The sequence below is a fragment of the Pipistrellus kuhlii genome, unplaced genomic scaffold (assembly GCF_014108245.1).
Source record: "Pipistrellus kuhlii isolate mPipKuh1 unplaced genomic scaffold, mPipKuh1.p scaffold_m20_p_15, whole genome shotgun sequence".
Taxonomy (NCBI): Eukaryota; Metazoa; Chordata; class Mammalia; order Chiroptera; family Vespertilionidae; genus Pipistrellus; species Pipistrellus kuhlii.
Window position 1 is genome coordinate 35,056,733 of NW_023425460.1, and position 12,655 is coordinate 35,069,387.

Genomic DNA, 12,655 nt, shown 5'->3' on the forward strand with positions numbered 1-12,655 from the left:
GCACTTTCCCTCCCTGCATTGGATTGTAAACTCTGCTTCCTCCTCCTCTGAGCTCTAAATTGCTCTGGGGAGGTATCCATGATGGTGAGAGAAGCATCTCTAACTCAAGAGACTCCAAAATCTCATCTATATCTATCTATATATATATCTATATCACCTATATCTATATCTACCTATCTATATCATCTATATCTATATATCTATCTATGTCTATATCTATATCTATCTCTCTTTTTCTCTATCTCTATCTTTTACCATTCTTTCCCAAGTTTTTAAGGAATAGGAAAAGGTAACCCTGGAGGAACTGGGGAGTAAACAAGTGGCAAACCTTCATGACTTGGCAGCTATGATACTGGTGAGAAAAACTCCCTGTTTTCCATCTCACACTTCCTTCCTCCCACCTGGCACATCACTTAAATGGGGGACAGTGACACCTCCCAACATGGCCAATGGCTGGCCGCTGTGGTAACCTTTTCATTTCCATTCTAACCAGTGAGGCCCATTATTCAAATTTTCCTTCTCTGACACCATACCCTAGACTCTTCCTGTCAGAGATTTCCCATGGTGCCACTTAATGACTGAACCTGCTCAAATATAAGATCATCCTGGAAACACTCTCAGTGTCCCTCCATCTGGGAATTGACTTTTTGGTCCCTGGAATCAGCAGCATTTCTTTCAAGGTTTCTTTCAATTGGCAGAAGATATTTCCAAAAACAGACTTTATTTTTAGCCTTGGATTCTCACCACTGCAAAGACTCCACAATTAATTTTATTTGAGCTTTGAAAGAGAGGCTGAGGATATTGGCAGAACAAGTTTAGGAAGAGGGTAAGAGGTGATGAGACATATCCTAAAAACCCCATGACAGAAATAGCAGATTCATATTCTCTTTCTCTCTGTCTCTCTGTCTCTGTCTCTCTCTCTGTCTCTCTCTCTCTCTCTCTCTCTCTCCCTCTCTCTCTCTCTCTCCCCCCCCCCTCTCCCCCTCTCTCTTTTTCTCTCTCTCTCTTTCTCTCTCTCTCTCTCTCTCATCATCTCTCCCTCCCTTCCCCCTTTTTCTCCACCACTCTACTCTTTCCCTTTCTTTTTCCCTTTATCCAATTGGAAGACATTGTTAACCAATTACCACACTCTATTCTGTTTATATCGAATATGACTTCAGAATCCTATTAATTCTATTATCTAGGCAACCATTGCCAAGCAAACCATTCTCTCCCCAATCCTTCTTATCTTTATATATATCTTCCAAAACCTGTATCAGGAGAAAGGGATTCCAAATTCAGGATAGATATTCCCAGAGCTGCCTGCCTTGCCCCCCCCCCCCCCCCGCCCCTTCGCCCCCCCCCCCCCAATTATACTTGCATCTCCTGCCTGAGCCCTGAGCCCTAGGGTTATTTTTGGAAGCCTGAGAGTCAAAACAACTAGTCTAGCTGTGTACTCCTGATGCTGACGGAGCTGACAAGCTGGAGTCTGACTTTAATTTCTTATTTTGAAACATTAAATGTCAGAAACTCAATTAACATTTTCATTATTGCATTTTTATTGTGTTCTTATTTAGGCTACAGATGTGTGGGAGCCAACATTCCCTTCCTGCTTTTTTAAAAGAAAAAACATCAGTCAAAATGATACATTCTTACATGTTTAGGGTACTTTCCTGGTTCTCAGTACCTCCCAAAATGCACATCAGCCTTTGAACACGATTCAATCATTTATCTACTCATTCATTCATTCATTCATTCATTCATTCCACAATTAATATTGAGCAACTAACTACTACATTTGGGACACTGTTTTAAGCTCTGTGGAAGATGGGGTGTCTATTGGGGACACTTAGAAAATATAAATATACTAGAACATAATGATCACTTTCTTTTATAATAAATATAACCATAAGGTGATGAAGTACAAGAGGAAGATAAAGAAGGCCAGAGAAAAAGAAAGAAGGGATAGAGGCAGTAAGTGTGACCAGTCTAGGCATGGTGACTACTTTACCTGCCATGTTTGATGATCATAGTATGCTAAGTATAGTTGTCTTATTCTGAGTACTCTATAATTTAGGTTATATCATCTATACTATTGGATTACTCAGCTGCCTGGCACTCTAAGAGACATGTTGACAAGTTAAAGTAGAAAACACATATACAGACATACATATGGATACACACATATAAACACACACACACACACACACCTTTCTGATATACATATGAAGGAAGGTGTTCTCGGTCCAGCTTTTTCATACATGTCTACTCTTCTATTCTTTGCCATCTTCAGGGAATACCTGTTGAGATCAATTTTAAAGAAGTTATGAGTGTACAGCATGCATATCAAACTTATGGCCAAGGGCATGCAGCCTGCCAGATGCAGTTTGACATGCTTGGAGTACAGGATGAATAGTTCAAGAGATTCAAACTAGTTAGTATTCAGCCTTTGAGATTTTACCATTTGAAGACTCCTTCCTGTCACATTGGTTGCTTTTTTTCTCATATTGGGTTTAACTTCCTGTTGTTGTTTTTTTATATGAAACCAAGAAAGAAAGTGTACTAACAAACCTAAACATCACTTGGAGAACCTTTACTCACTGTTCCCCTCTTTCCTCTCCCCTAACGCCAAGCCCTTGTAATCTGTCAACTGCCTGACTCTTTCAAATACTCTGCTTATGTTTCAGGCAACATTGGCCCAGAGCTCTCATATACTGATATCAGTGTGTTCATCTCTTCTGATGGGGGCAACACGTGGAGACAGGTAACTGGAAGATCTGGGGACAGGGAAGGGGCATTTGGGGCAATCTCTGTCAAACTATCACCTTCCTATAGATTCTCAGGTTCATTAGGACTTTGTGGTTGCAAAGAAATGGAAACAGCTGTTCAGTTTGGTCAATTGAGCCAGCAGATTAGATGGCCAACGGGGTCAAATGGGAAGACCATTGGGCAGGGAATAGGAGGAACTAGAATTTTCTCAATTTTTTCATTCTTTTATTCAGCAATATGTATGGAACAGTCACTAGATGTGACATACTATGCTGGTTGCTAGGGATGCAACCAATAAAATGTTTCTATCATTAATGTGCCACGGAATCTTCTAGGCAAAGAGGTCTCTTCACCTTTTTGTTTGTTTCTTTACCTGCAAGTCTATCCTATTAAATCAGCAAAGCTATGGAAGTCTGTGGTTAAGTAGTGTGTAGGTCCAGCCATAAGTGAGTATAAAAGAGATTCATAGATACACAAATAGATGGAAAAATGATTCAGTTGTACAAACACTTGGAATAGTGTTGTCCAATATAACTTCAGCAGTGATAGAAATGTTCTGTATCTGTGCTGTCCCATGTGGTTACTGAGCACTTGAAATGTGGTGAGTGTGATAGAGAAACGGAATTTTGAATTTTGTTTTAATAAATATAAATTTGAATAGTCTCATGCAGCTACTCTATTGGACAACACAGATTTATGCAATGTCAACTAGGTGTCAAGTACAAAACCAAGAAAGAAGTTGAATATTTCAGATTTATTTTCTCAAGGAGCTCAGAATTACATAGAGGAAATGAGCTTATAACTAACTAAAGCATAGGGTGATTCAGCGGCATTGTTAGCACATAGAGAAAGAAAAAGAAACTAGAGAAACTGGAAAATGGGAAGGGCTTTATAAGATGATTTTACTAAGTCTTAAACATAAGAAGAATTCTACCTGGAAAGGAAATAGGAAGAGCATAGGATATCTTTTGTTAAAAATATTTTTTTAATTTCTTTATTGATTATGGTGTTACATATGTGTCCTTATTCCCCCATTACCCCCCCATCCCTCCCTCCTCATGCCCTCATCCCCCCATTCCTTCTAGTACCCCCTTCTGAATCTGTCTATTCCTTGTCTGTGTCCATTGGTTAGGCTTATATGCATGCATACAAGTCCTATGGTTGATCTCTCACCCTTACCTTTACCCTCCCCCTACCTTCCCTCTGAGGTTTAATGGTCTGATAGATATTTCTTGTCTCTGGATCCATTTTTGTTCATCAGCTTATGTTGTTCATTATAGTCCATAAATGAGAGAGATCATGTGATATTTATATTTCACTTAGCATAATACTCTCTCATGCTATTTTTAAAAAATAATTTTAGAGAGGAAGTGAGAGGGAGAGAGAGAAAAACATCACTGATGAGAGAGAATCATTGATAAGCTGCCTCCTGCACACCCCACACTGGGGATTGAGCCTGCAACTCAGGCATATTCCCTGACTAGGAATCGAACCATGACCTCCTGGTTCATAGGTGACACTGAGCCATGCCAGCCGGGAGGATTATCTTAATGATAGTGAAGTCAGCATATGAAATCTAATTGGATAAGTTCCTGTTTTGAACCCTTAGTAAAGATTATCATCACTGTCACCAACATCATCACCATCACTCCCGTAGCCACCACTGTCACCATTACCATTGTCCAAAAATTTTTACCAAGGTCCTACTAGACACAACCAAGTAGTTTAAAGCATACAACAAGGCCATAATCAGGTGGATAATGAACAGACACATAAATGAAATCATACCTTCAAAATATAAGATAACCTATTATTAGTACCCAATGCGGATAAAAGCTGTGATGCAAACTCTTCTAGTATAGAAACTCCAAAAACAAACCTTTGACCCTCCAACTCAAGGAATAGCTCAGTCACACAAGTGACTGCAACAGTCTGTCCTTGTGTTGTCGCTACTTTGACATTATTTCCTCTTTTCCAGGTTCAGAGTTTTTGTTTATATCTGAAATATAAATGAATCTTCCTATGTTATTTGTGCATTAAGACTCACTATTAGTATGTACATTTTTCTTTCCTTAAATCTCAAATATGGGAATGAAAACCAATTGAGGTTTGTCCTGAGAATCCACTTTTTCTTTTCCCCTATAGTGTTTCCTGGGCCATACGTATAAGAGGCTCCATTCCTTCTAGTACCCCCTTCTGAATCTGCCTATTCCTCCTTACATCTTCTGGTAGTTCTCACTTACCTCACATCTCAACCTCTCCATCCAGGCTACAAGAAGCATCATTAGTGCTTAAAAGTTAAAGGATTTCCCCAATTCTATTTTTCTCTGGAAGATTTCAAGTAAGAGGTTTATTCTCTGCTGGAGAGATGTGGTTTTTTTTTCCATTTCAGGTTGGGAATTTGAAAATCATATATAACAGAAGCATTGTGATATATGGGATTAGGTTAAAAACTCTCTTAACTAAGAGCTTTGCATTATAGCAGATGCATAGTAAATGCCTATGTAGGTGGGTGGATCATGGAATGAGTGGATGGATAAATAGATGATAGAAAATGGATAAATCAAATAATGAATTACTTTAGGTCCCCAGGAGTAAGATGTTTCCATGAGCATTTATTGTAAATATTCCTAAGCACCAAACATAGGTCGTTATCCATCTTGCAGGGAAACCTAGGAGGTGGTCGCTCAGTGCAAGAACTCAGTCATCATAATTTCTAAAGAAAATTATTTTATCTTCCTAGATAATTATAAACAGTACTATAAGATACTACTCAGAGCATTTATAAATTAGCCAACATCTGCATAGTTGAGGAGGAAGAGAGAACTGAGTAGTAACCTACTAAAACAAAGATGGGGAAGGTTTTTGAGTCATATTTTCCTTTGGAATATCCAGTGGAGCATGTGCGGTGCTGCCTCCTTTTCTTGTAGCACACTGGCTCACAGTGCTAGTGGAAAGAGCCATAGGAAAGCCATTTCCTTAGTCTAGGGAGAGTTATTTGTTCTTTACAAGCCCATTTCCTTACCAGGGGTGATAGTATGTGCTAAATTGCCTGAGAGGGTTGTTGGAAGAAGAAACAATGTATGAAAAACTTATAAACTGTGAAGCACTGTGCAAATGTAAGGTATTGCTATGATTGTTGTTGTTGTTGTTGTTGCAGATCTTTGATGAAGAGTACAATGTCTGGTTCCTAGACTGGGGTGGCGCCCTCGTGGCCTTGAAACACACACCTCTGCCAGTCAGGCATTTGTGGTAAGGACAGCTCCCTACCCTGTTCATGAGCAGGAAGGATTGGGACAAATTATTCTGCATGGTTTTGTGCCCATTCACCTATTTCCTCAATCATGTATTCATCCATCCATCCACTTAATATACATTATATCCTCTAACTCTTAGATGGTAGTAGTAGTAAGCCAGATAATTTAGGTGGGGAAATATGATGTATTGAGTGGGATGGTAGGAATAGGCACTTGGATAAGGCAAAAAAGAGCAGGAATAACTTCTGAGTTCACAGACAAGATTAATAATCCAAAATATGTGAGATGGAAATTGCTTCACGAAGAATGTTAGTGCATGTAGCAAATACTAAGTTCAGATCTAGATAATTTGGGTTTGAGATGTCTATCAATATTCAAACAGGGATGATCATTTGCTGTCAGATTTATGCATCTGAAAACCAGGCCAGAGGTCTGGGCTGACATTCTAGATTTGGAGTTGTTTAGCCATTAGTTGGTAGGTAAAGCCATGGAGGTGGGGTCAGTTTCTCAGGAGAATGGGTACAACAAGGAGAGACCAAGGACCCCTATGGAATACTGTTGAACACTAACATGCAGAGCAGCAAAAGAAATTATAGAACAGACTAAGAAGAAATAGCCAAAAATATAAAAACTCAGAAGAAATATTTTCCTACATGCTGAAAGAAGAGGTGATCAATAGCTCTAAGTTTTATAATCAGATATATCAGTTATGGAGGAAAAAATATCTAGGATTAAGGAATATAAGGTATCATTGGTGATTTTTGTCAGAGTACATTCAAGAGAGGTGGAGATAAAAGGTAGATCACAATAGATTTATGAATGAATGAATGAATGAATGAATGAATGAGTGAGTGAGTGAATAAATGAATGAATTATAAGCAATGGGGTAACAGAGTGTAGATAATTCTTTTTAAGAAAATATATTATGGAAGTTGAGAAACACATACACACACAGTGAGGACAAAGAGCTGAGTAAGAATATATTATGATGATGACGCTGTTAATGATGATGATGTTGATGTTTGCTTTTGTTTGGGGGAGGGGTTGGATATGTCTCATGTGTGTTTATATCCTGAAGGAAAAGAATTTCAAGTGCAGCTAGGTGAACATATGAGCATGAATATTTGATAGTGGAGAGTATGTTGTCTAGAGTGCAGTTGGGATCAGATTACCGATGAGCAGGAAGATAGACTCTGGCTAAATACCAGGCCCATGATTTGTGGAGTAAGAGTTTTTAGAGACTTTTACTGAGAAGTATTAGATTGTAATTAGGAAACAGCATAGGATCCCCAGATGCCAAATCTAAGTGTTAGCCACCTTGGCAAGGGCTTAAGAAGGTTTCTCTCCATCTAGCCATTTATTAAGTTAAACCATATGAAATTGCCATTTTTGTAAGTCAAAATGGAGAAATATTATCAATTTCTTAGAGCTCAGTCCAGCATGAAGTAAAATGATTACACCTACCACTATATCTTCTTAGGGAGAGATTATGATAATACATTTTAAACTGATACATGGAGCCATTTGCAAAAAAGTACTCTAACCAACTCAAGAATGAGCTTGTAAAAGTTCCCAGTGTAATTGTTTATCATCCTTTTACTGCTGATCATATACTTTTTGGGTAGTATCAGAGGAGTGGAAATAGGTGGTTTTAATGATAGTCAGCAATTACTGAAGGATTATTACATTCCCGACTCTGTCCTAAACCTTTACATGAATTATCTGAGCTACTTCTGGAAACAACCCTATGTATTGAATACTCTTTTTATCACATATTTATAGTGGCATTGAAATGAAGGCATATTAAATACCTTGCTCAAGGCTACACAGTTAATACTGGCAGCCCTAAGTTGGGTCTCTGTAAAGATGCTCTTTTGTTTTAAGTACTAATTTCCCAGATACTTTAATGAGTACACAGCGGTTTGTCACATGGCACTGCCTTCTGAAAAATTATAGTCAAAGAGTTTTGATAGTGCACATATCACCACAAATCAAAGCAATGCCTGCTAAAGGGTGTTGGATGTATATACAATATTTCTGGAATCCTGAAGGAGTCTCATATGAAAGGGATTTCATGAAGCAGGTGGCATGAGGGCCGATCCTTGAAAAAAGGATGCTAGGAGTAGGAAAAATGATAGAAGGCAGGTTAAAAGAAAAGAAAACTTGACCAAAGCCAGGAATTCAGAAAATGTTGGGAGTGTTCAGAAGACTCTATTTGGTAGGAACCAAGAATGGAAGCAAGTAAGTAAGGTTGGCTAGGACTATGAAGAGCTTAAATACCAGTTTAAGGGATTACGTATTGAACCTGTAGGTATTCCTTCCACTAGGAAAACCTGTCTCTCCTGTGGAGGAAAGAGCTGTATCTATTTTGGCTGAGTAGGACGTGTACTCTCAGAGACAAGGGCTTGACTATTAAAACAGGTTTATTTGTTAATCAAGAAAAGCAATGTTTCTAAGCCACTATCATGATGTTTTAAGAACCTGCATCTAAATCTCAATTAGAGAATTGCTAAGTGCTCCCTGGACAGATATAGCTGGACAGATTTCATCTACTTTAGTTCTAGGAGAAGAGGGTAGCAGCTCCCTCTTACACTTGAGCATCCCCCTCCTGTTCTTCTCCATAATTAGAGTAGGAACCTAGGATTTACGTAATGGTGGGTTTATAGAGCCTTTTGCACAATGTTTTCTTGTTTTAAGGGAATAAGAAGGTTGTAGTGGTGTTGTCCTGTTGTTTCCTTCTGGTGATAGAAGAGGGGAGAATATTTGGCCTGAAAGAAGAGTACGGAGCAGATGAAGTAGAAAGAGTTTTGGCTTTGTCGAATCTTAACATCCTCACATCTGACCCTGCAGTCTGTTCTGCAAGTATTTTTCCAGGGACCTGGTCACTTTCAGATGGAGCACTTTTCTGGAAATTTCTGGAAGGAAACCATCTTAAGTTGGAGGAAAAATTATTTAATATTCTCTCAGGGATATGTAAGTAGGATCAAATCATGCCTTTCAAAGTCATCAACACTAAGTTTGAGTTTCCTTTTGTTCTGTGATGTATCTCTTCTGTTAGGTGAAAAATATTTATAAAGCTCAATAAAAATAAACCACATTCCCATTGAATTACCTCTTATAATAATAATGATAGTACACACTCTCCAATTGTTCGCCTACTCCAACTTACACAGGATAAAAAATGATTTTTTAAACTAAGCTTTTGAGATAGGATTTTCTTCATATAAAGGACATTGACACTGTCATTTGTCAAAATACTACAAATGTTTCCCTGAACTTGGTCACCACCCATGATTTCTGCTTGCTTGCTTATCTGTGAATGTCTTTCTGAAAGCATGCCTGCTTTTGTTAAATGCCAGCTACTGTTTCAGAAAACAACCATAAATAATTAATTCAGGAATTCTCCTCTGAACTTCTATTTCAAATGCTAAGTGAATGTTTTATAAGGGCTTGACCATAGCATTATCATCAATGTTTCCTTAAAAAATTCTTGACTGATTTTTGTCCCCTGCTTATGAATCACAAGCTTGAGAAACTCCAACTCATTTTCTTCATTACCAGTAGTTCCTAATTAAGTCACAACCTTAAAGATAAACACATAGCTCCCTTTTAGTGGAAGAAAGGTTAAGTAATTAGTTTATTGTTATTTTCTATTGTATGTCTCAGATTGATGTCATTTTATATACAGCTGTATATATATTTGCATAGGAAAAAGACACCAGCCTATCCACACTCACACAAAGGTATTATGGCTCTCAAATTTAATAATAGCTACATTGCCTTTTAGAGAAAATTGGTGTCATAATTGAAAAATGGGAGAAACTTTAGCTAAGATAACAAGGCATGCTGTTTCTCATAAATTGAAATGATAGGGAGCTAGATATGCATGAAGATAAAGCAGCATACAAATGAACCCATCTATTTGTGACCAGGTACATTTGGATGTACATTCAAAACCTAAGTGGTTTTTCAAGTTAGCCTTCCATCCAACATTGCCTTTGTATGTTAGAAGCATTAGAGCGAAGTGAACAATGGAGTCCCATGGCTTCAGTGCTCTAATGAAAACTCACAATAGACAGAACTACTAATCCGCAGGTAGATGGGGATCCCATAGTTCCTTCAGCTCTGACAAGCTGTCAGTGTCTCCTTTCAATGGGTTGTTCTTGGAACCTGAAAGTGAAACATCACCTGACCCTTTTTGTTCCTTTGTTCTTCTATAAATGGTTGTGAGCACCAGCTTTTTGTTCAGAGAAACATTCACAGGAAAACAATAGTTTCACCGAATATGTGTCTTTGTGAAGGGAAAGGCATCTGCTATTCTGAAGACCTTCCCAGTGGCTAAAATGCCAGCACCTCATGCATTACAATAAAATAAAATAAAATAAAATAAAATAAAATAAAATAAAATAAAATAAAATAAAATAAAATAAAATAAAATAAAATAAAATAAAATAAAATAAAATAGAACAATATACCTCATGGAAGGGAGGACATTGATTTGCAATGACCATTATAACTCTATTTCTGTGCTAGACACTTCTGGGGAGGGCTCTGGTTGTTCCTGGAAGATTCTGTTCTGTTTCAGTGGAAGTTATCTCTTTATCATAAAGTCATAGAATGGTCTTAGAAGACATGTAGTCTAGTTTCACAAACCCAGCCTTGCAAATATCTCTGTGACATTTAAGAGGGGCTGTCTGCTTCACCAGAATGCCCCGGTGCTGACCAACATGAAATGCTCAAGACAAAGAGTTCCCATCTCATGAAAGATTGTTTTTGTGCTGAGTGATAATGAGCCTACTTGTAACTTCTCTCCACCAGTCCTTGTTCTGCTGGACAGATCTATGCAGAATGTTTGCTCCAGAATTGCATGTGATTATTAGACTTGAGGAAAGGACCACAGTTGGAAAGGACCTCAAGAGATTTTTTTTTGTCCAGATTTTACAAGTTCTGGAGAATAATCAGATATGCAGTTCAAGACATATACATTTTTCATTTATTCCTCACATATTCATTGAACATATAACATTTATACATCATCAATGTAAAGGTTGGGATATACCAATGAACAAAACAAAATTTTAGAGAGCTTATATTCTTGTATACAAATATTTGACTCTGATATTTAGAAGAATTATGAGAATGGAAATCTTTTCTCCCTTATACCATATGTATTTTTACTTAATATTTTTATGCATTTAACTACATTTTTTCAGGTTTTATTCAGAAACATTATGCATTTTCAGTAGTCAACAGATATGATTATTTTTGTTTATTTGGAAGATTTCTACTAAAATATTATAAGGCAATTGTAATTTATTTAGTTCTATTATTCTCTTCCGTAAGCTATCTTCAAGTCATACAACCTGTTTCTAGAACAACCTGCTTTTTACCTTTAATCACATTGATTTTCATTCAGTTTTCTACAGTGATTGAAACTGAACATAGTATTTAGGATCTGGTAGGAGAATCATTTATTTTATTATACATGCTGTCTGTCTATGAACACTTGCTAGACTCAGTGGCTTGATTACCTCTCACTATAGTGACATTTATGGGAAATATTTACTTTGAAAATGACAATGACCCTAGTTTGTTTAGCTTGAGTTTATTCATTAGTTACTATTTTCCTTTCTCCAACTATGGGCTTTTAAAAAAAATAAAAGTAAGAATCATGCTTTAATTTGGTCTTTCTTATAAGCAACTTCTAAATCTACATTTCCAACTTTGATCACTCCCCAGAAATGTGGATCCATCCATCCAAAGGCCTCCTTGACAGGGTCACAACTTGGAAGCCCCCAAAAAACATTTAAATCCTGATGTTGACCAAACAGAAACAAACAAACAAAAAAAAGTTTTGCTTCTCTTTTTCTTTCCATTTCCCCATCTCAGTTGCTTCACCCTCCAAATTCACCTTGTCCCTTATTTCTTTCTTCTGCACAGGGAATCATATACATTCTATCACCAAATCCTATTTATTTCACCTCTAAAATATCCTACGTCTTTCCATCTCATTCTATCTCTACTGTTATAACCTTTGTCCAAACCTCTCCTCTGACTTGGTCTCTGGCTATTGCCAAACCTCCTCCCAATTTATCTTCTTACATCCACTTGGCCTGAACCACTTTGGCCTGACAGATCCCCCCCCCCCCCCACACACACACACACAGAATGTTATATTTTAAAGTTTAAATCAAATCATATTTTTCCCATTTCAACTGGCAAAAAGGACCTTCTAGTCTGGCCCAGCCCTATATATATTTTTTTCACTCCATTGCCCTTCTGCTAGTTTCCTTTACCATTCATCTACAATCACTGATAATTTTACAGTTCCTCCCACACAGCAACTTCATTTCACATTAGATATTCCCTCAGGAATGACTCTCACCTTGATCTTTGCACAGCTAGTTCCTTATTATCATTCAGATCTCTGTTTAAATGTCACCCCCTCAGAGAGGACTTTCTTAAATTTCCAATACAAAGTAGCTATTCCATCAAGCTCCATCACATCACTCTATTTTAATTATCTTCATGACACTTTTCTCTAACTCATATTTTTGTATCCATTTATCTGCATATTGTTTGTTTTCTCAAACTAGAATTTTAAGTTCTACTAAAACTAGGGCCCCCCTTTCTTGCTCACTGCTCTATCC

At 37.5% G+C, this 12,655-nt stretch overlaps 1 protein-coding gene across 2 annotated transcripts in view; it reads left to right on the forward strand.

Annotated features, from left to right (window-relative positions):
- Positions 1–12,655, forward strand: part of SORCS3 (sortilin related VPS10 domain containing receptor 3) — a 481,307-nt gene that overhangs the window by 401,861 nt on the left and 66,791 nt on the right. For both annotated transcript variants that reach the window (XM_036438956.2, XM_036438955.2), the window contains exons 12-13: positions 2,667–2,743; positions 5,909–6,000. In XM_036438956.2, coding sequence (XP_036294849.1) covers positions 2,667–2,743; positions 5,909–6,000 — 169 coding nt within the window. The remainder of the gene's footprint in view (positions 1–2,666; positions 2,744–5,908; positions 6,001–12,655) is intronic.